At 35.3% G+C, this 21,983-nt stretch overlaps 1 protein-coding gene across 4 annotated transcripts in view; it reads left to right on the forward strand.

Annotated features, from left to right (window-relative positions):
• The window catches only part of USP9X (ubiquitin specific peptidase 9 X-linked), a 166,957-nt gene that overhangs the window by 66,400 nt on the left and 78,574 nt on the right, over positions 1-21,983 (forward strand). For 3 of the 4 annotated variants that reach the window (XM_035003152.1, XM_035003143.1, XM_035003166.1), the window contains exons 3-14: positions 3,693-3,838; positions 6,141-6,220; positions 8,399-8,511; positions 9,789-10,007; positions 12,585-12,700; positions 12,898-13,149; positions 13,223-13,361; positions 15,258-15,410; positions 16,507-16,611; positions 17,858-18,064; positions 19,731-19,867; positions 21,365-21,513. In XM_035003152.1, the coding sequence (XP_034859043.1) occupies positions 3,693-3,838; positions 6,141-6,220; positions 8,399-8,511; positions 9,789-10,007; positions 12,585-12,700; positions 12,898-13,149; positions 13,223-13,361; positions 15,258-15,410; positions 16,507-16,611; positions 17,858-18,064; positions 19,731-19,867; positions 21,365-21,513 (1,816 nt within the window). The remainder of the gene's footprint in view (positions 1-3,692; positions 3,839-6,140; positions 6,221-8,398; positions 8,512-9,788; positions 10,008-12,584; positions 12,701-12,897; positions 13,150-13,222; positions 13,362-15,257; positions 15,411-16,506; positions 16,612-17,857; positions 18,065-19,730; positions 19,868-21,364; positions 21,514-21,983) is intronic. The other variant, XM_035003158.1, reaches the window with a different exon arrangement.

A 21,983-nucleotide genomic window follows, 5' to 3' on the forward strand; every position in this document is an offset into this window, starting at 1 on the left:
AATGGTAAGAAAGCTCAAGTGCTATAGATGGTGATGCTTGAGTATGTAGCCCCTCTTTTGCTGGTGTCTTACACAGTCAGTTATCAAATGAAATATTTAATCCCTGTGTCAATTCCAGAGCAAAACATTAAATCATTCAGTGTAGCCTATGGTAAAGAGCATGGACTCAGGTCATGTTTCTGTTCAAATTTGAGCTTTTCACCATGCTAGTCTAAATGACTGGGTAAATTAACCTCTGAGCCTCAGTTTTTCATCTGTAAAATGGGGTTAACAGTAGTAACTACTGCATGGGATTGTGAAGAGGATCAAGTGAAATAATGTTTGCGAAGAGTTTAAAATAGATTTTGATATCAAGGTTTTATGCTGGCCTTAAAACTCAGAGGATGATATTTTTTTCTAGTCTGTGGATGAATTTGTGTAAGAGTTCTGTTATTTTTTCATTAATTATTTGGAAGATTTTCTTGGTGAAACCATCAAGGTTTTAATAGATCCAGCTTTTTTTAATAGGGGAATTTTCTGATTTCTATTGGGGGGGGGTTGTGTGTATGTGTCTTTTGGTAAGTTGTGTCTTTCATGGAATTTGTACCCTCACCTAGATTGTCAAATTTATAGAAGTAAAGTTGTTTCTCGTATGCTTACTACCTTTTTAATATCTCAAAGTCTATGGTAATCTCTCCTTTTTCATTTCTGATACTGCTAATTTGCATTCCCTCTCCTCATACTCTTTCCTAGAGATTCATCAATTTCATTAAACTTGCCCCAAAACCAACTTTTGGCTTCAGTTCTCTCTCCCCTCCCTACTTGTGTGCTTTGACCTTATATCTGTTCCCTTCGTTTCCTTTGAATTTGCCCTATTATTTTTCTCTTTCCCTGAAGTGGAAGTTTAGTAATTGATTTTCACTTTTTTTTTTTTTAAGATTTTATTTATTTATTAGAGAGCGAGCATAAGCAGGGGGAGGGTCAGAAAAAAAAGGAGACTCCCCGCTGAGCAGGGAGCCCCACTTGGGTCTCCATCCTAGGACCCTGGGATCATGACCTGAGCCAAAGGCAGACGCTCACCCGAATGAGCCACTCAGGCGCCCCTCAGCTACTTTTTCTGATAAATAAACTAGTATTGGGTAATACCCAGATAAGACAAACATACTAAAATTTATGATGTGCAGCTCAAACAACGCTTACAGGTGAATTTATAGCTGAGGTGCATGCACATGAATCACAGACATACTGCTTACAGTTGGTGTATGTTTATGTAGAATTCTGTATGGATAAGTTTTTAGGCAAAAATATTGTTATTGTAGGGTACTTAAGTTTGTCACTTGGGGATAAGTTTTTTTTTTGTTTTTATTTGGGGATAAGTTCTTATTGTCCAGTTACTATAGATTAGATAATCTATTATAGGGATGGTAGAAAAGAGACGCACATATGCTCTCTCCCCCTTTGCCCTCCTTTCTTCTCCCTCTCCCATTTTAGAGAAGTGAGCAAGTCAGGTTTTACTTTTATTTTTCCAAATAAATGTGTCACCTTTATTCCTTTTCCTCTCCAGTTCCCATGTTTAAGCTATAAAATACTGAAGTATATAGTCACAGGTATTGGACAGAATCATTAAGTCTTTCTTGTGTCATAAATTTGTTACCTAGTATTTAGATTTCTTTAAACATAGTCAGAGGTTTGTGTTGGATGCCAAAGAATCTATTTTTAGGGGCGCCTGGGTGGCTCAGTCGGTTAAGTGGCTGCCTTCGGCTCGGGTCATGATCCCAGGGTCCTGGGATCGAGCCCCGCTTCGGGCTCCCTGCTCAGTGGAGAGCCTGCTTCTCCCTCTCCCTCTGCCTGCCTCTCTACCTACTTGTGCTCGCTCTCTCTCTGTCAAATAAATAAAATCTTAAAAAAAAAAATCTATTTTTAAACCAGGAGCCTAGTAGAGTTTAGTATGTTTCACTCTCTTTTCTGTTTATTTTTATTTTTTTAAACATTCTTAAATTTAAGTTCAATTAACTGACGTAATGTATTATTGGTTTCATAGGTAGAGGTCAGTGATTCCTCAGTCTTAAATTTTACTTATTTATTTTTAAAATTCAAGTATAATTAACATAGTGTTGTATTAGTTTCAGGTGTACAATATGATGCAACAATTCCCCCATCTACCTCCCCTCTGGCAGCTACCAGTTCTCTATATTGAAGAGTCTGCTCTGTGTTAACTACACTGGAATTAGATTTTTTTTTTAAGTTTTTTTGGGGACACCTGGGTGGCTCAGTCGATTAAGAGGCTGCCTCAGGTCATGATCCCAGGGTCCTGGGATCAAGTCCCACATCAGGCTCCTTGCTCAGCAGGGATCCTGCTTCTCCTTCTGCCTGCAGCTCCCCCTGCTTGTGCTCTCTCGCTCGCTGTTTAGCAAATAAAAAAAAAAAAGTGTTTTTTGGTCTCCATTTGTCCTTGTTCATTTGTTTCTCAAATTCCACATATGAGTGAAATCATGGTATTTGTCTTTCTCTGACTTATTTCATTTAGCATTATACCCTCTAGAAACATCCCTGTTGTTGAAAATGGCAAGATTTCATTCTTTTTATGGCTGAATAACATTTACTTAGTTGCAGAAATATTATGCACATTTAAAGAAGGGAAAGAGGGCGCCTGGGTGGCTCAGCTGGTTAAGCGACTGCCTTCGGCTCAGGTCATGATCCTGGAGTCCCGGGATCGAGTCCCGCATCGGGCTCCCTGCTCGGCAGGGAGTCTGCTTCTCCCTCTGACCCTCCTCCCTCTCATGCTCTCTCTCTCTCATTCTCTCTCTCAAATAAATAAATAAAATCTTTTTTTAAAAAAAAATAAATAAATAAAAATAAAGGGGAAGAGAAAGATATGCTAAAAATGAAGAATAAAAGGGAATAAAATTAGACCTATTAGTTGAAAATGACATGGCTTAAGGTTACCTGGGTGGCTCAGTCGTTAAGCGTCTGCCTTTGGCTAGGTCATGATCCCAGAGTTCTGGGATCGAGCCCCACATCAGGCTCCCTGCTCACTGGGGAGCCTGCTTCTCCCTCTCCCTCTGCCTGCCACTCCCCCTGCTTGAGCGCTCTGTCTCTCTCTCTCTTTCTCCCTGTCAAATAAATAAAATCTTGAAAAAAAAAAAAAATGATGTGACTTACTTAGAAACCACAATCATGAAGTTTTCATAATTGTTTGGGTAGTAGTTTGAGACTAGGGAAATTGCTGAATAGAATAAAATTTATTTTTCCCCTTCAAATTAAAAAAAAGTTATAATTCAGAACTTTCCATCTGTGAAATGTGAAATGCATTTTTTCATATTTGTACAATAATTCCTATTATGGCAGGGCTCATATAATGGGAAATGGAAGCAGAGAAGCAATACATATTTGTGGTTAAGAACACAAACTTCAGAGCTAAACCTGGATTCAAATCCTGACCATAGAGTTGGAGCTGTGTGACCTTGGGCTAATTACTTATCTGAGTTTGTGTTTTTGTCTATTAAATGGCTGTTCAATACTTCTTAGGCTGTTAAGGATTAAATGAAATTTTAAAACCTGGCACAGAGAATACCTGAAACATCGTAAGTTTACAATGATTTTATCTTTAAAATTTTATTCTTTTACCCTAATCTGTGTTGGTGTTTGAATTATTAGATGTTGTTACATATGTTATAGAAACCTAAATCTGGAATATCTAATTTTTAATTAAGACTTCGTCGCCTGATTCTTCCAATGAAAATTCCCCGGCAACTCCCCCAGATGAACAAGGTCAAGGTGATGCCCCACCACAGCTTGAAGATGAGGAACCTGCATTTCCACATACTGACCTGGCAAAGTTGGATGACATGATCAATAGGTGAGTTGGTTTGTTTTGTTTTGTTAATGTGTGTAATACACAGGAAAGTCAACAGTTTCTCAGCATAGTGATTAGTAGTTAGAAAAGAGAAAGAGTGGGCAGAAATATCACAGTAGCCATGTTGCCTCAGTAGCCTTAACATTTTAGTTCTTACCAAATACTTTGTAACCCATGGTTCTTAATCATGGAGTAACAGTGTCAATAAAGTTTTCAGATTAATGATGATGACCCAAGCTGGTATGTTTCTGAAGTAGAACCATATATGTGATTTCCCTCTTTCAGAGTTTATGAAGTTTTTTTTTTCTTTTTTTCTTTTTTGGTATGTTGGTTGCTACGATAGCTGGATGATTTTCTTCATTTTTGCATGGTCCTGAGGTAAGCCAGGTCATTAGAACATCGAGTTCCTCAGAGCCTGCCCTTTGTGAACCCTTAACTAGACTGAGGCATTTAACCATCTTGGCTATTTATTTCTCTTGATCTTCACCTCAGGGGCAAGTTCAGGGTATAATTTTTTATACTTGAAGTGGAAGACTCCCAGAGAGTGAAAGTTTAAGCTTATGTGCAGGGGAAGAAAAAGATTTAAAGAAGATACGGAAAGAGTGTGTTGGGGAATTCCTACCTGGCTGTGGGTTCAACAAGTGAGTGCTAGGGAGGTGTGACACATTCCCCCCCACACCCATAAAAAGGAAAGTAAGGAAAATACACGTGTAAGCATTTGCCTTACCAGATTTTCTTGTTGTATTTCACTTTCTAAAAATCCGTTAACACTGTTAATGTATATAATAGGAAGGAAATAGAAAACCCCTTGCATTTTTTTTCCAAAAAATTCTGATTACATAAGTAATAAAAGTATGTACTATTAAACATGGAAATGTTATGTTGATAAAGTCCTACAGTATCCTTCTGTACACACATCCCAACAAAAAATTACTAATAAGTATGCTCTTCAGATTACGTTACTATCTTTTTTTTTTTTTTAAAGATTTTATTTATTTATTTGAGACAGACAGAATGAGAGAGAGAGAGCACATGAGAGGGGGGAGGGTCAGAGGGAGAAGCAGGCTCCCCGCCGAGCAGGGAGCCCAATTGCAGACTCGATCCCAGGACTCCAGGATCATGACCTGAGCCGAAGGCAGTCGCTTAACCAACTGAGCCACCCAGGCGCCCCACGTTACTATCATTTGTATTGATTTTTCTACAGATACGAGATTTTTACTGTATCATTTTGCAACTTGCTTTCCTCACTTCATTTATCTTAAAATTTTTCCTATTAGTATATTTTTAACTTATTGTTTTTAATAGTGTATTTGAAAGAACACATTAACTGTGATTCCAGGAGATGCCTATAATAATGTTATACAATGAATTGTAGTAAAAAAAAAAAAACCAAATCATCTAAAGTTATTTTAATGTCCCTGACTGTTCTTTCTCTAACAGAGACCTAACAAAAGGTTTTCCTATTGCTTTTTGCTTTCTGTCGGGTGATTGGTGGTTGTTAGTAAAGGGTACTTCCTATGCAGACTTGAGGACAAAGTTGCATATTAGCAGATTTTCAGGGGAACAGAAATACAAATGATATTTTAATGTAAATAAAAACAATGACAAAGGTGGTATGCGTTTGTTTTTAATAGATTATACAGTCATGGAGCACTTTTTCTCAAAACCAGGGTTTTGGGAGCAGTGAGGAGGGTAAGGAGGAAGGGAAAGGGAAGGATGGCCTTGGAGATGGTTGGGCTGCCACTGGGGCCAGAGAAAGCACCACCTGGGTGCATGCTGCATCCTTGTTGGAGGGAGGAGGGTACCTGTGGAGGCAGAGAGACCTGGAGATCCACGTCTCATTAACCTTCAGGAAAAATCGACAGATTATGAATTGAGGCAGTAATCTGTTACTTTCCACCTAAATTTTTCTCCTTTGTGAGGAAATTGAAGACCACTAAGAGATTCATGGTAACGAATCCTGAAAGAGCACATTCTTATGAACTTGAACAATAGGTATCGTTTAATTGATACTTGATTATTATGGTAGTTTTATGTTTATGGTAGTTTTATGGTAAAATAATTTCCTCACCCCCCTTGCTGTCTTTTGTTTGACAGTTCTTAAAAAAAAAATTGTTTGTAGAGAGGACAGATGGAACTTAGTTTCACAGAGCAGATATTCTGCCAACCTTGTTGTTGTTTAACATTTTAATGTTTTTTAATATTAATATTTTCATGGTGAGATGAGTAATTATAATTAGTAACTCATTTATAGTGCTTTAGAGTGCCACCAATAAACAGCTTTTTATATTTTTAAAACCCTTAGGCCTCGATGGGTGGTTCCAGTTTTGCCAAAAGGGGAATTAGAAGTGCTTTTAGAAGCTGCTATTGATCTTAGTAAAAAAGGTAAGTTTAGATGTTCTTATGGTTTTCATAATGTATGCTACTCATATACTTTCAGTTCATCCCTGAAGACTTCATTTCTTATAAACACTTACTGGATATTCCTAGACCAGAACATCTAACTAAGTTTTCTTGCTATGGCTTATCATATATCCCTAGAACATAGGGTTCAGATCCTTTGGACAGCCTTTAGAGGGTGTTTGTGAACTCATTGAAGTCACACATAAAATTTGTGTATATTCATTTTTAAACTAAACTGTCTAGTTTACATGTTGGCTGTTCTTTTTAATATACTGAAAAGATTTGATTTTTTTTCCAAAAGATAAAAACGCTTGAAAGATGAGCTCTAGTGTTTTTATCTTGTCTAGAAGTGAAAGCTGAATTTGGAATTGATCATTTTTTCTAATGACTTTGGTCTGCTTTAGGTGCAGTTGAATTCTCTTAGCAAAGGACAACTGTTAAAATATTCTCTTCACTTTTAAGGCATTGGAAATTAAGATAAATGGCAGTAACATTTCAATTTCTGAAATAGGGTAGCCCTGGATGTATTCTAACTATCATTAGGCATTATCACAGTTGAAGTTGATCATTACAAAAATTAATCTGCTTACATCCGTCTCACCATGACAAGGGTGATATTTCCTTTATCTTAGAATAATTAACTTCCTTCATTTAAAGAATGTCTCTATACCTTTTTAATCTTGTAAAAATAATAAACTATAAAAATACATTTTCAGATTGCAATTATTTACCACCACTCAAATTTCTTTTGTTCATTTGCACATTAATTAATTAATTGAGCAATTTTTTGAAGAATTTGCACTAGGCATGTTCTACGTTCTGATTGTATAATTATAGGTAAGAACACATAATGGTATTTCATTTAATATTCATGGACATTCATTGGACATGTAGCCCCCCTACCTCTATCTTTCTTTTCTGGGACCGTGGTTTATTTTAGGCAAAGTTCAGATTTTCAGATACAATACTGAGTTTAAATGTCCTCTCTTCTGTACAGTCAAACTCACAGAACACTATAAAAATTGAATAACTTTTCACTTTGTCCTCAAGCGTTAAAGATTTTCAAGGGGTGCCTGGGTGGCTCAGTTGGTTGAGCTTCAGACTCGATTTCGGCTCAGGTCATGATCTCAGCGTTGTGAGATCAAGCCCCAAGTTGGGCTCCGCGCTGAGTGTGGAGCCTGCTTAAGATTGTCTCTCTTTCTCTCTCCTTCTGCACCCCTCCGCGCCTCCCGGGGCTCCCCCATGCACACATGTGTGCTCACTCACACACTTTCTCTAAGACAAAAAAATAATTATAAAATAAGAGTTAAAAATTTTCTCTGGCCGGGCAGGGCATTTGGCTCTCTTGCCTTTCTGAAATCAGATGAAATTAAGCAAAGCTATAAAGAAGCATAGATGCTGGGACAGTGAAAGACACTAAGACAAAACAATTCATCTTACTCAATGAAATACTTACATAGAGTAGTGTTAAGGATATTGGTGTCTAATGGATCATTTACAACCAAAATAAGATTTTAAAAATAGTTGTGAAACATCATTTTCTAAGTTTTAAAGTTTATTTTCAGAGAGTAAAATGCTATGAAGCATTTAGATTCCCTCTCAGTGGTACTGGTAACCATTTTGCATTTCAAGTCTAGTGTCATGATTTGAAATGTTTTCAATTCACCTTGCTTGGTTTGATGTACTTTTATACAATTAAATAGTTTTGAAATTCTTTGAAGATTGTGTTTCTGAATCAGTTACCTTCTTAACACCTAGGAACTTTGATAATACTTGTATATTTTTTTGACCTCTTAACAATAGATAATGCTGTGAGTTTTTTCCAAAGCTAGTGTGAATTTCTTAGCTATTGGTGAATAGTTTAAATTATTTATTACTTTTTTTTTTTTTTAAGATTTTATTTATTTGACAGAGAGAGAGACAGCGAGAGAGGGAACACAAGCAGGGGGAGTGGGAGAGGGAGAAGCAGGCCCCTGATGAGCAGGGAGCCCGATGTGGGGCTCCATCCCAGGACCCCTGGGGTCATGACCTGAGCTGAAGGCAGATGCTTAACGACTGAGCCACCCAGGCACCCTTTATTACTTTTCAGCATATACTTGGACATTTTGAGACAACCAGAAAAATGCTTTGTTTACATTAATATTCATTCCCTTTTTTTAGGCCTTGATGTTAAAAGTGAAGCATGCCAGCGATTTTTCCGAGATGGGCTAACAATATCATTCACTAAAATCCTTACAGATGAGGCAGTAAGTGGCTGGAAGTTCGAAATTCATGTGAGTCTTGCATTTGACTTTAAAAAACCAGATTTTCATAGTGATGCCTGGGAGTTGTTTTCATATATATATATATACACACACACACACACACACACACACATAAGATACATATTTGGTTGTATATTTAATACATTAATTGAATTAAAGGGTGTAATACTGAGGAACTTTAAAAATACTTGTTATAAGTTCTAATTTCTATCTAAGAAAGCATGATCTTTTAGGAATGTGAGGTTTAGAGTTAGAGACCTTTGGTTTAATATGTCTCCTGGATTCTCAGGTGCCTTGTGACCTTAGGCAAGTCACCACGTTTCATTAATTGTGAGATGCACCACACACTCATTTTATGTACCACTAAAGAAGGAAAACACCCAAGGTGGGGAATCTAGTATCTAGGACACAAAGGGTCAATGTAGAGAAATAAACTTAACCATACAGAAAGAGATGTGAAAGGAACCTGTATGTCTCAACCATGGCATCTTGGGGTAAAAGTCTCCTGAAAATTTAAACAACAGGCCAGTATTCAAAGAGTTTGGTCATTTGAAATCAAATTATAGTTGTGAAACAAAAAAAAATCCTTAAATGGTCTAAGGTTCGTGGTATGCCCAAGTGATTGGCAGAAGCAAACACAGGTTTTCTCTACAACACCTTCAGTTGAAGAAACTACTATGCATTGATTATAAGATACAATGAAATTTCAGAGATTTTAAAAAGTAAAAGAACATGCATCTTAGATTGATGAAATGCCATAATTACTCCAAGTCTCTGTTCCCTATTCATACTGTGGAAATCTGGTCATAAGTTGTGAGGCAGATATTTTTGTGCTCTGTGAACTATTTTTCAAATATAACCATAGCACAAAAATCCCACCATCTTCTAATTCAACATGTAACTTTATAAGTAAAGAAATGGAAACTTTGGAGGTGCTATCAGACTTTTTCACTGAGGCTTAGATAACAAATCTTTTCCATCTTGGATAGTTAATATATTGTATAGATTTTAGAATTGCTGCCTCTAGAGTACAAATTCCAAAGAGGAGAAAAAATAGTAATTTGGGTCTTGTCTGTAGACACAGGACAGTACCTACTTCATTCTGTAAGCTGTTGCAAATGGCCTTTTAAAGTACTCTATAAAGGATAGTAAATGTTAATTTGGTGTTTTGATCTGTCAGTTTGATCCCAATATTAAACAATTCAAATGATCAGTGTAAACAAATGGAGAGATGGAGTTGTAATGTTTTGATCTTATAAATCACCTTTCCTCCTTACATTAAACAGAGGTGTATTATCAACAATACTCATCGCCTGGTGGAGCTATGTGTGGCCAAGTTGTCCCAAGACTGGTTTCCACTTCTAGAACTTCTCTCCATGGCCTTAAATCCTCATTGCAAATTCCATATCTACAATGGTACACGTCCGTGTGAATCCGTTTCGTCAAGTGTTCAATTGCCTGAAGATGAACTCTTCGCTCGTTCTCCAGACCCTCGATCACCAAAAGTGTGTTGGTTTGTTATTTTCATAATTAATACAGTTTTGCTCTGCCACAGAACTGTAAAAGATCTGAACCACCTGTTAATGTGAAGAAGAGTAGTTTCATGTTACTATGAAGGGATTCTGCATTATTTTGTGTTTTGGACTCTTTTTTTCCTCCCTAGCTTTACTGAAGTATAATTGACAAAATTGTTTTAGACTGTGTTTTTTTGTTTGTTTTGTTGTTGTTTTTAGCTTTCTCCATGTAGTTAGTTCCCATTATCTTCTGCTCAGCCCTTTGGGAAATAGTCATAAAATGGGTTCTATGAAATATGTCATAATTTTCCTTATAAGTAAGAGTAGAATAGGAGGTGACTTTGACCCAAGGCCAATAATCACTGTGGACATTCTAATGTTTTGACTTCAGGATCAAGTATATCATACAAATGTCTAATAATGTATCATAAAAGTAAAATTATAGGAGTTATAAATGAAAGCAAAATAGTAAAACTTACAAATGTCAATGAAATATACATGATATCTCTGTAAAAGTTCTCAAATGTAAATTTTCTATATTGGCATAAAGCATATACAAAACAAAAAATCTATCCTTAAACGGTTCATCTTTTAATAAATATTAAATAATACCTAGTTTTTAAATTTTATAATTAAGGGAGACATTTTATTTTTTCTATTTTTTTATGATTTTTATTTATGTGAGAGTGAGTACAAGCAGGGGGAGGGGTGGAGGGAGAGGGAGAAGCAGACTACTCCCTGAGCAGAGAGCCCAACCCAGGGCTCAGTCGCAGGACTCTGGCATTGTGACCTGAGCTGAAGGCATATGCTTAACCAGCTGAGCCACCCAGGTCCCCCTTTAGGGAGACTTTTTAATATTGTGGGCCTTATAAAAAGGAAAACAAAGCCAGTAAAATTTGAGTTTATACATATAACTTTAGGTTTATTCAATGTTAAAAGTGGAAATCCTCAAAATGTGTTAAACTGAGACCTGGGATTTTCTGATATTTCCCAAGATTAATATTGTTGCCACTTCATGCTTATTTTTGTTTTGGTAGATCAAATTATTATCTAAACAGTGACAGTCTCCAAAATATACCTGTATTTCTCTTTCTGATTTTTGCTCTATAGGTCAATGATAATCTTAAGAGACTCACCGGGAACAGCTTGTTTTAAAATAGCTTCTGGTTGAAGATCTTTTTATATCTTTATTTGAAGCCTAGCTCTTCTTGAGTATTACTAATTACAGTGTTCCTAATTGCTTAAAGATACATTTTAGCTGAAAACATAAAGGAGGATTAGTTTTAGACTGATTTTTTTTTTTTTTTTACTTTGTGCACATACACTTTTATATATACATATTATACATAACTATTGAGTATATCAGACTATTAGTCTCATTCCAGTTACTTGAGAAATTGAAATGCTGAATGCCATAAGGGACTGGTGAATTAAAATGCTCAGATTTTTAATTGTTTTGAATTAGCTTTTTAAGACCAAATAAAAAGGTAGGAAGATACTATAATGAACTTACATAGAAAAGTGTTGTTAATTTAGTGAAGAATTTAATTGATACATAAAATCCCATCAAAACTACCTTTAGCTTCCATATAATATTGTCTCTTTGAAAGCAGTTACCTTATACTTCCATTTTCCCTTGTCCTGGACATGTTTTTTTGTTTTTGTTCTTGAGTAGCTGTAGAAATTACTTTTGCTTAAGACTTAGTAGCGAAATTCCCTTTTTCCCCCCATTGGTTTTCCCTCAGTGGACTCTAAAACGTGGCTTTTTAGAAGAAACCTAGGTATAAAGGGTCGTCTTGGGTACATAAATTTTTAGATAGATTTGATTCTTAGATCCGTATATAACCTCTTAAGTTTCTACACATAAGCATGCTTTTAACTCCACAAACCATTGGCTATCCCAATTTCATTGTGCTGTGAGTTATTGCTGTCCCTTAGGGAAGAGTGAAAGACAATCCATAGTTACTGCATCTGGTTACCTCTAAGCTGAGAATTGGGGCACTCACGTGAGCCAGCAAAAGCATCAACCAGCATGTTCTAGTCCGGAGCAACAGATATAATACCAGGGATTGGCTTTAATTAATAGTTCACTTTCAGGCTTTAAGATTATTGTATTTACAGGAAATTTTTAATTATTTACAACTACAATAAAAAATGAATTCAAACATTATCTTAGGTTACCACATATCTTTTTCTTATTTTTTAAAGAGGTTTTTTTTTTTAATCCTCCTAAATTTTTAAAAATAACTTTCAGATAATAAGATATTCTCCTACAGTGGGATCTCTGAAATAGAAACATGGCTTCTAATGCCTATTCACCAGCTCTATTGGTACAACCAACCAACTGTGCCTTCGTGATCTAATCTGTACTGCTGCTTATGCTTTTTTCTCACAGACAAGATTACTGTGAATAATATGTAATACTTTATTTCAAAGATGATTTTACATGATGATTTTCTTTTATTGAGTTTCCTATTTCTAGTTCATTTCAATCAAGAAATTACTTCAGATGGTGCATTTCTTTTTAAAAGCAGGAAGTCAACCTTTTTCATTAACTGTGTATTACAGGGTTGGCTGGTGGATCTTCTCAACAAGTTCGGCACTTTAAATGGGTTCCAGATTTTGCATGATCGTTTTATTAATGGATCAGCATTAAATGTTCAAATAATTGCAGCCCTTATTAAGTAAGTTATGTTTTTATATGAATCTTCAGTGCGTTATAGGAATTGCTACTTAATTCCTTGATAAAAATATTCTTTTTTCAAGTATGGTTTCTTCTTTAACTGATAACTTGGATTTTTAAAAAAGTAATATGAGTTCAGTCCTAGTTGATTGTAAGAAAATGAGTATTACAAGAGTTTTTTTTTTTGTCTTGTTTCAGACCATTTGGGCAATGCTATGAGTTTCTCACTCTTCATACAGTGAAAAAGTACTTTCTTCCAGTAATAGAAATGGTTCCACAGTTTTTAGAAAACTTAACTGATGAAGAGCTGAAAAAAGAAGCAAAGAATGAAGCCAAAAATGATGCTCTTTCGATGATTATTAAATCTTTGAAGAATTTAGCTTCAAGGGTTCCAGGGCAAGAAGAAACCGTAAAAAATTTAGAAATATTTAGGTTAAAAATGATACTTAGGTAAGATATTTTCCTCTTGAAATAAACTGTGTGAATATTTAGAATCATATTTAACACTGAATTTCTGTTCTAGATTACTGCAAATTTCGTCTTTCAATGGAAAGATGAATGCACTGAATGAGGTTAATAAGGTCATATCTAGTGTGTCTTACTATACTCATCGGCATGGTAACCCTGAGGAGGAAGAGTGGCTTACAGCTGAACGAATGGCAGTAAGTCCTTTGGTTCTTCTTTCTTGAATAAAAATCTGCCTAAGGCAAAAATTAGAATGGCTTTACCAAATGTTACAACATTTTAAAGAAAACCTTGAAACTGGGAGGTGTTGGGATTGATTTATGACTCAATCCTTGGAACTTTTTGTAATAGCATAGCTTATTTGGTAGTGATAGAGGTATCTTCGCACATCTTCGATAAACTTAATGCTGAATGTAAGTATTCTGAAGTAATTATTAGCTTGTTTGGGTGGATTGGTTGAAATGGAGTAGATAAAGATGATCTTCAGAATAGATTGGATAGTATCTGGTATCTGATGAATGAAGTGGCCTATTGTTCATTTGACTGATGCCACTTACAGATTTATACAATTACTGGAATAAGATGTATGTGAATTAATGTTTTATTATTTTAAAAACATAAGCACTTCTATTCATACTATCCTAATGTTGAATGTTTAGGAAACTTTATTTACCATAATACTTTTTTTTTTTTAAGATTTCATTTATTTTAGTGCACAAGTTGGGGGTCGGGCAGAAGGAGAAAGAGAGAGAGAATCTCCAGCAGACTCCCCAATGAGTGCAGAGCCTGGCGTGGGGATCAATCCCATGATCCATGAGATCATGACCTGAGCCGAGACTTAACCAACTGAGCCACCCAGGCACCCCTTACCATAGATACTTCTTTATTTTGTAGTTTTAAAATATATACGTATGCCACTTGAAAAGGATTGATCAAATAACTTTAGTGCATAGTGTCTGACGGTACTGAGCAGACATCGGTAAAAGAACTGTCCTTGCCCTCTTGCCAGCCTCAGTTTAATAGGGGAGACAGTGATTAGGATGTGATAAAAGGTATGTGGAAGATGCGTAGACATTGGCTCTGTGTTAAGTAAGGGTCAAGTGTTAAACATCTGATTTTGTATATGTGATTTGTTTGTCTACTTTGTGGGAATTCTGAGCACAGTGCTTGTCAGAGTATGGTCTGAGGTCTGCTTCTCGTCCTTGAACAATCGCCAATGCTAGAGGAGTACAGAAAATGGCATCAAGTGTTCAGAAACTTTTGTAGCAATTTGACATTGCCACATAATTCCTGTATTTTATAAATGTACCTGCAACAGGTTAGAAATAAAAATGGACCTTTACCACCTGAGAAGTGTACTTCTCCAGCACATTTGGGGTCTTAATACTTTTTTAATCTCATTAAGTTGAATACTGTAAATTACACAGTATGGGCTATTACCTTTTTGTATCATGAGTTAGAGTTTTCTTCTGTTGGTATAGATATTAAATAAATGCCAGTCAGCAACATAGCATAGTGTTACAGAAACGCAGACTTTGGAAGCATGCAGCCTTAATTCCAATTCCACTTCTGAAATTTCTGAGCCTTTTTATTCTTCCATAATAGGATAATATATCCCTCATTAGGATTGTTTGGAAGAGTAAAGTGCTATTGGATAAGCAGTAATAGCGTAATTGGTTAATAAATAAAAGCAAAAGATTAAGAGGGCATGTTTTCATCAAAATCACAACCAATGTAAGGAAACCAAAAATGTTAAAATGGGTCTTGTACCCACTCTACCTAAACCACGGTGCTTGCTGTACTTAAATAATACTTTTCTGTGTAAATGCTGGAGTAGAATCTTTTTAATAATTATACTATTTCTGAGTCATGGAAACATTTCTGTATGTGTAAAATTAAGTTCCATGAAATTATTTTGGTTTTTCCATAGTTGTGAATTAAAACAGCACATTAAGCCTATTACATTATTGTATTTATTTTGTATTTTTTAATTCATACTTATGTTTAAAGTGTGAATGATATTTCATACGTATTTTTTAAAAAAGCTTGTGTTTCAGTTACTTCTTTAAATCAAGTTTTTGAATTATGTTTAGGAATGGATACAGCAGAACAATATCTTATCCATAGTATTGCGAGATAGTCTGCATCAACCACAGTATGTAGAAAAGCTAGAGAAGATTCTTCGTTTTGTCATCAAAGAAAAAGCTCTGACTTTACAAGATCTTGATAATATCTGGGCAGCACAGGTAAGAAATTTCATATGGTAACTATTCGGTTTCTAAAAGAAAGATACTAATAAAAACTAAAGGAATATAGTAGTTGTGAAACAGGATGAACACTTATATTGTTTGACTTCTAGTATGTTTAAATGCTCGTGATTTACAGAAATCTATTTTAAATAGCCAATAATACATATTTTTAAAGATCGATTAAAAAAAATATGTATTTATTTTAGAGGAGGGGGAGAGACAGAGGGAGAGGGAGAGAGAGTCTTAAGCAGACTCTGCGCTGAATGCACGACACAAGGCTCAACCTCAAGACCTGGGCAGAAACCACGAGTCGGACACCTAACTGACTGCATCACCTAGGCGCCCCGAAATAATTAAATATATTCATAATTTGCTGTATGTTTGGTACAGGTTAGCAATTTGTAGGTGGTGGGTTTGTTTTTTGTTTTTTTTTTTTTAATTTTCCCTACAGATTTTTGACTCTTATTTACACAATGTTAAATTAGTTTCTTAATAAACTTAATTAGAAAAAACTTTAATGTCAGTAGAGTTAAATCACTAGATTATTTATGAAGCCTTGTAATAGTCCAAAGGATTTATAGCTTTTCTGAAAGATAAGTAACTTTTTTGGTTTCATAGCTAGAAACTAGGTGATTCCTTTGATTACCTCAATGACAAGTTTCTACTGGGATCACTTGGGAAGTATTGTTGAGTTTTAAGATTACAAAGCCTCATGTTTTGAGTCTGTAGAAACCAAGAAAACATTCAGTTTGCCCTTTGAGTGCTTAAGGTTCCGGTTTTGGAATAGTACCATTGGTGTGCCTTATTGTTCTCCTACTTGCAATGTTGAAATTGGCACGTTAAATTCAGTAAATTGTAATAAAGGCTCACATGAATTCCCAAGTAACCATTAACCAGTATATCAAGGAATTAATTTGTCAGGCTTTGGAGGCCAGTTCTAAAGCATTTTTAAAATGTTAAGAATTTTCTTATGTTCTACACTTAGATGAAGCTGGTGGGAATAGTTTAATTAATAGCTGCCAGCAGTTGTGTATACACAACTTATCTGCTGTTCAAATTCTAATATGCTATGTTACTTTTGGTTTTTCAATAGGCAGGGAAGCATGAAGCCATTGTGAAGAATGTACACGATCTACTGGCAAAGTTAGCGTGGGATTTTTCTCCTGAACAACTTGATCATCTTTTTGATTGCTTTAAGGTAATAGCATAGTAAAGTAGTGCCACTTCATTTTAATAAAATTACCTTATTAGATCTGTGAGTTGCTCTTAGCCAGTAAATACTTCAATAGAAATTATTGAACAATTTCTGGTGTGAAGGAATTGGTCTTTTTTTTTTTTCCAATGAGAACTTAATGTTCATTTTTATAATAATAGCCCTGATAAATACGGAATCTTTTAAACTCAGGTTGTGAGTATGGATTTCTTTCCCCTAGCAGTTTGAATTTTTATTATAGGTTCAGATGCACTGTAGGACTTCAGGGAAGGATGATTGGTTGCAATAAAAAATAAAATGTCAGTAACAAGGGATTACCAATAGCTTGGTATTCTGGGGTGATGTGCACAGGCAAATGGAAATGTAATTTATAAGGTAGCCCAAGAGCCCCTGTAGCGATACCTGCATTGGTATTATCATGCACTTTTTAAGGCCATGTTGTGTAGTGGTCTCTCTACAGTTGTTAGTATTGGGTTTGTGAAAACCATATGATTGGTGAATTTGTGGACTAAGAACATACGACCTTAAGGCAGTAGCAGTGTTCATGAGGAGTGTTCCATTAACAACTGGCATTAGATGATAAAGGTATCTTGTTATACTGACTGCTGGTGGGAACAGAAGTTGTTACAACCATCTTGGAAGTAGATTGATATCTCTTGAAAAGTGTAGGATTCTCATGACTCATCAGTTTGACTTCTCAATATATCCTGTAGAGAAACTCATGCATGTGTACGCCAGGATTCACGTTTAACATTTGTAGCAGAATTATTTGTAATAGCAAGCAAGAAAATTGCTTTGTAGAATGGATAAATGGAATGTGGTTTTCAACGGGCCAGTTCTGTACCCCTCACCCCCACTGTCAGAGATAGCAGGATGTGGACATAATTTGGTTGTCACAGGTGGGAGGAAGAGTTGCTACTAGCTTCTACGGGGTAGGGGCCAGGGATGCTGCTAAACAGTGCATCGGAAAATCCCCACAACAAAGATTTCTCCAGCCTAAAATGTCAGTACCAAGGTTGAAAAACCCCAATGTTAGGTATTTCTATAAATAGAGATTTTTTTTTTTGTCCTCATGTTTATAATTCTGCCCTATCTTATCTCTCGGATATCACTAGAATAATTCTGTGCTCAGCATGTTTTTCCCATGAATATAGTTAATCCCATGACACTTAATTTAATCACTGATGGGTAAATGTGTTGTTTTCATGTCATTTTTAAATTTTTTTTCTAGGCCAGTTGGACAAATGCAAGTAAAAAGCAGCGTGAAAAGCTACTTGAGCTGATACGTCGCCTCGCAGAAGATGATAAAGATGGTGTAATGGCACACAAAGTGTTGAACCTACTGTGGAATCTGGCCCACAGTGATGATGTACCTGTAGACATCATGGACCTGGCTCTCAGTGCCCACATAAAAATACTAGATTATAGTTGCTCACAGGTAAGATGTGCCCCTTTGTTCACTTTATCTGACACTTGCCTTCATTCTCAGGATGGCTTAGATACAGAATAGTTCCACATCTTTTGATGTTATTTTTGAAATGATCTTCAAGAATTGACTCACTTTCTTCAGTAAGTCTGCCTTCCTCATGTTAGGTCTCTGTGTCAAAATTTTGTGTATCATCTGAAAAGCATTTTAGTCTCCTTGGGAGAAAGACAGTATTAAAAAAAAACAACAAAACAGGTTATATAGTGGTAGTATTGTCAGATGCATGGTGCTGAAATATCAGTTTCAAATAGATCATAAGATATTAAAGGGACTTTAGAGGTAAGAGAATTTGAGTTTTCTTTGCTCACAGGGAAATTAAGAAAAATTAATAGAATTTTCTAAATAGTAAAACATTTTGAGCCTTTCCTTTGAGCAAATCATACAACAGCTTCCCTGGATTCTAACTTGTAGTATGTTAACTATTAACTTATGGTAAAATGAAAATTGCTGATTAACTAATTTTCCACTTGTTGAAACTATTTGCTACCCTGATGAACTGAAATGTAGGTGAGAGCTAATAAGATCAAGTAGGTGTATGTGATTCAGGTGCCATTCAGGTTTTTTTTCCTATACTTGCTTGTAACAGGTCATTAAACACTTAGTATACCAAATACTAATAAGAAGCTTCAATTTAAATTATTTCATTAAACAGAGACACACACAAAATAATCCAAACTTAAACTTCTTAGGTGCAGAAACCTATATTTCTGATTACTGTTGATTTAGGGGAAGGAGTAAATAAGATATGAAAAGTGAAACATCATATTTGAGATAATTTTGAGTTTTTAATACTTTTTTTTCTTTTTTTTTTATTCTTATGTTAATCCCCATACATTACATCATTAGCCTTAGATGAATTGTTCCATGATTCATTGTTTGTGCATAACACCCAGTGCTCCATGCAGAATGTGCCCTCCTCAATACCCACCACCAGGCTAACCCATCCTCCCACCCCCCTCCCCGAGTTTATAATACTTTTATAACTGCTTTCCTTTTATCTTTTTGTGTATATGTCCATATGTCCTTATATTGATTTTTGGTGGAACTTTTTTTTTTTTTTTTAAAGATTTTATTTATTTATTTGAGAGAGAGAGAATGAGAGACAGAGAGCATGAGAAGGGAGGAGGGTCAGAGGGAGAAGCAGACTCCCTGCCGAGCAGGGAGCCCGATGCGGGACTCGATCCAGGGACTCCAGGATCATGACCTGAGCCGAAGGCAGTCGCTTAACCAACTGAGCCACCCAGGCGCCCTGGTGGAACTTTTTTTTTTTAACTTAGTTGCCATACCATTATTTTCTTGGGAAAATAGAAATTTTCGGTGTCCCTCACTATGCTAAAACAATCCCATTTGGAATAACAATTGGGGTTATATGTTATTGCTGAATTTTACTATATGATAGAATTCTTTGAAGCATTGGATAGTACTGTTTTACTTTTTGTAGTTTTGGTAGTAAATGTGAAATAAAAATGTATTTACTGCTTTTAAACACTGTTAAACTCTTACCTGCAATTACTACATGCTTGTGATGATGATCTTATAAGAAAAGCCTTATTTTATCATTGGAGGTGGAGTTTTCCTGTGTATGACCCATCTAAAACATTGAAATTGTTTGTTTAAGGACCGTGACACACAGAAGATCCAGTGGATAGATCGTTTTATAGAAGAACTTCGTACAAATGACAAATGGGTAATTCCTGCACTGAAACAAATTAGAGAAATTTGTAGTTTGTTTGGTGAAGCCCCTCAAAATTTGAGGTAAGGCTTTTAACAGAAAATTTCAATATTTTTATATTTTATTGAAAAGAAATAGCATTGTCACTTGGTAAAAACAAATTTTTCAAAGGAAAGAGTGGGGAGTTGATAGGCTAAGAGAAGGGTTAATTTGGAACAAAAGATTCCTGTATCATATCTATATCCTTGATTTTATTGATGAGAAGGTATGCCACAATTAAGTGATAAATATCAGAATCAGCAATATTCTGTATTACTCATGAAAGATGATAAGATATGGTTTAAAATATTTTTTGATGGATTTTAGCTAAATTTCTGTTAAGTGGTCGTTATGTATGTATATATGTATGTATTTATAAATAGTGGTCTTCAAATATAATCCTCTTACATGCCGACTTCTCGTTACTAGAATAATTTGTTCTGGTATTTTCTGTTTATAAGAGTTGGAACAGATAATGTGAAAAGTTAAAAATAATGTGCAGAGAGCTAGGTATAGTACCAAGAATACTTAATAATGGGGTCAGGATTCCTGGGTATAACCCTTGAGTCTAAACAGTCATATCATCTTGTAAAAGATTTACTAATTGAAAGAAACGTGTTTTTCTTATGTGTAAAATTATATGATTGCCGAAGATCCTTTGCAGCAGATTATTTAAGATTATGCCCAAGACAGAAAAGGCCATATATATTTTGGTTTCAGTGGTTGAACTTTGTCTCAGTTTTATCCAAAGGCTTGAAAAAATATGAAATTAAAAAAGCTGTAGGGATAAACAGTGAAGGAAATCCGGACATATATCTTATTAACAGTAACATTTATTTGAGGGACATATTTTTATTTTTGGGCCACTGTATATAATGCCTTTTTGCCTTTCTCAAATGAATTAATTTGTCTGTTGTAGAAAGAGCAGTTTCCATACTCTTTCAGGTTACGGTGGCTTCGTCTTCACTAGAATAGTAATGGCTCTGAGAGTTTATTGGTTTCAGTGAAGGTATCAGAACAGGTTGGAAAGGGACTAGATGTCTTTCTGGTGATACCTGTGGGCAAATATAGCTACAAACCAAGTGTCCAGAATGTACCTTGAATGGCGAATAAATAAAATTTTACAGAAAGCATTTTCTTTGATCAAATTCTTCACTATTGTAGCATAATCTTTGTGGTACTAGTCTTTCAAGGATTATGTTCCTGTTCTCTAATTCTGGAAATAATGTGTAAACTTAGACAAGTGCTTTAGTACTACTGTAGTATAGGAGGAGAAATTAGTCGTTGAAGTAGATGCCCATGTTATGTTGTGAGATTGGAGAACATTATAGTTTCCATGTAAATAAGAAAAATGGAATAAATGTCTGATTTTTGAGACATTTTTAAAAAATTATTTGATACTGTAATCAAAGTAAATGGCCAAGAGTATAAGTCTGTCATGAGGAAAACCATTTTAAATTTTTGTAGTAGGAGCTAAGAATTTAGATTGTATAAGCTCTTTTGCTTATAACAGAGTTTAATTGCCTAATTATATTGTTAAGTTCTTCTCGTTTCAGTCAAACTCAGCGAAGTCCCCATGTATTTTATCGCCATGACTTAATCAATCAACTTCAGCACAATCATGCCCTAGTTACTTTGGTAGCAGAAAACCTTGCAACTTATATGGAAAGCATGAGGCTATATGCTAGAGGTATGTATTGTGAGCTCACCCAAAATACAGGAAATAACAGCAATTTCCCAGCATTTTTTTCATCAGTTACCTCACAAATGGACAACAAAAGTATTTTAAAAGATGGATGATAATGGGTCTTATTAACTGTGTTCCTTTATGAGCTTATGTTCCATTTTTACTCTGAATTTTTACCCACTGTAAATTTCAGGCCAGCATTTCACAGCTCTTTCTTAGTGCTTACCTTCCCCGATCCCCTGTTAAATTGATTTCTTTTTCTTCTCCGGGAGTTCTGCCTGCCTGTACTATATAATTGGTTGTTACCTTCTTTGGAATATACTAGACTCATTCTCAACCTTTGTTTCATTACTACTATCACCTTTATTTTTTCATGAAAATTTGTGTTGTCTAAGTCTGTTCTTGTATATGTTATAGTTCCTTTATAATCCTAAGTCCTTATTTCATAAATCTTTCAGACTTTGTGAATTAGA

The sequence above is a fragment of the Mirounga leonina genome, unplaced genomic scaffold (assembly GCF_011800145.1).
Source record: "Mirounga leonina isolate KUSES-001 unplaced genomic scaffold, KU_Mleo_1.0 Mir_101609, whole genome shotgun sequence".
Classification (NCBI taxonomy): Eukaryota; Metazoa; Chordata; class Mammalia; order Carnivora; family Phocidae; genus Mirounga; species Mirounga leonina.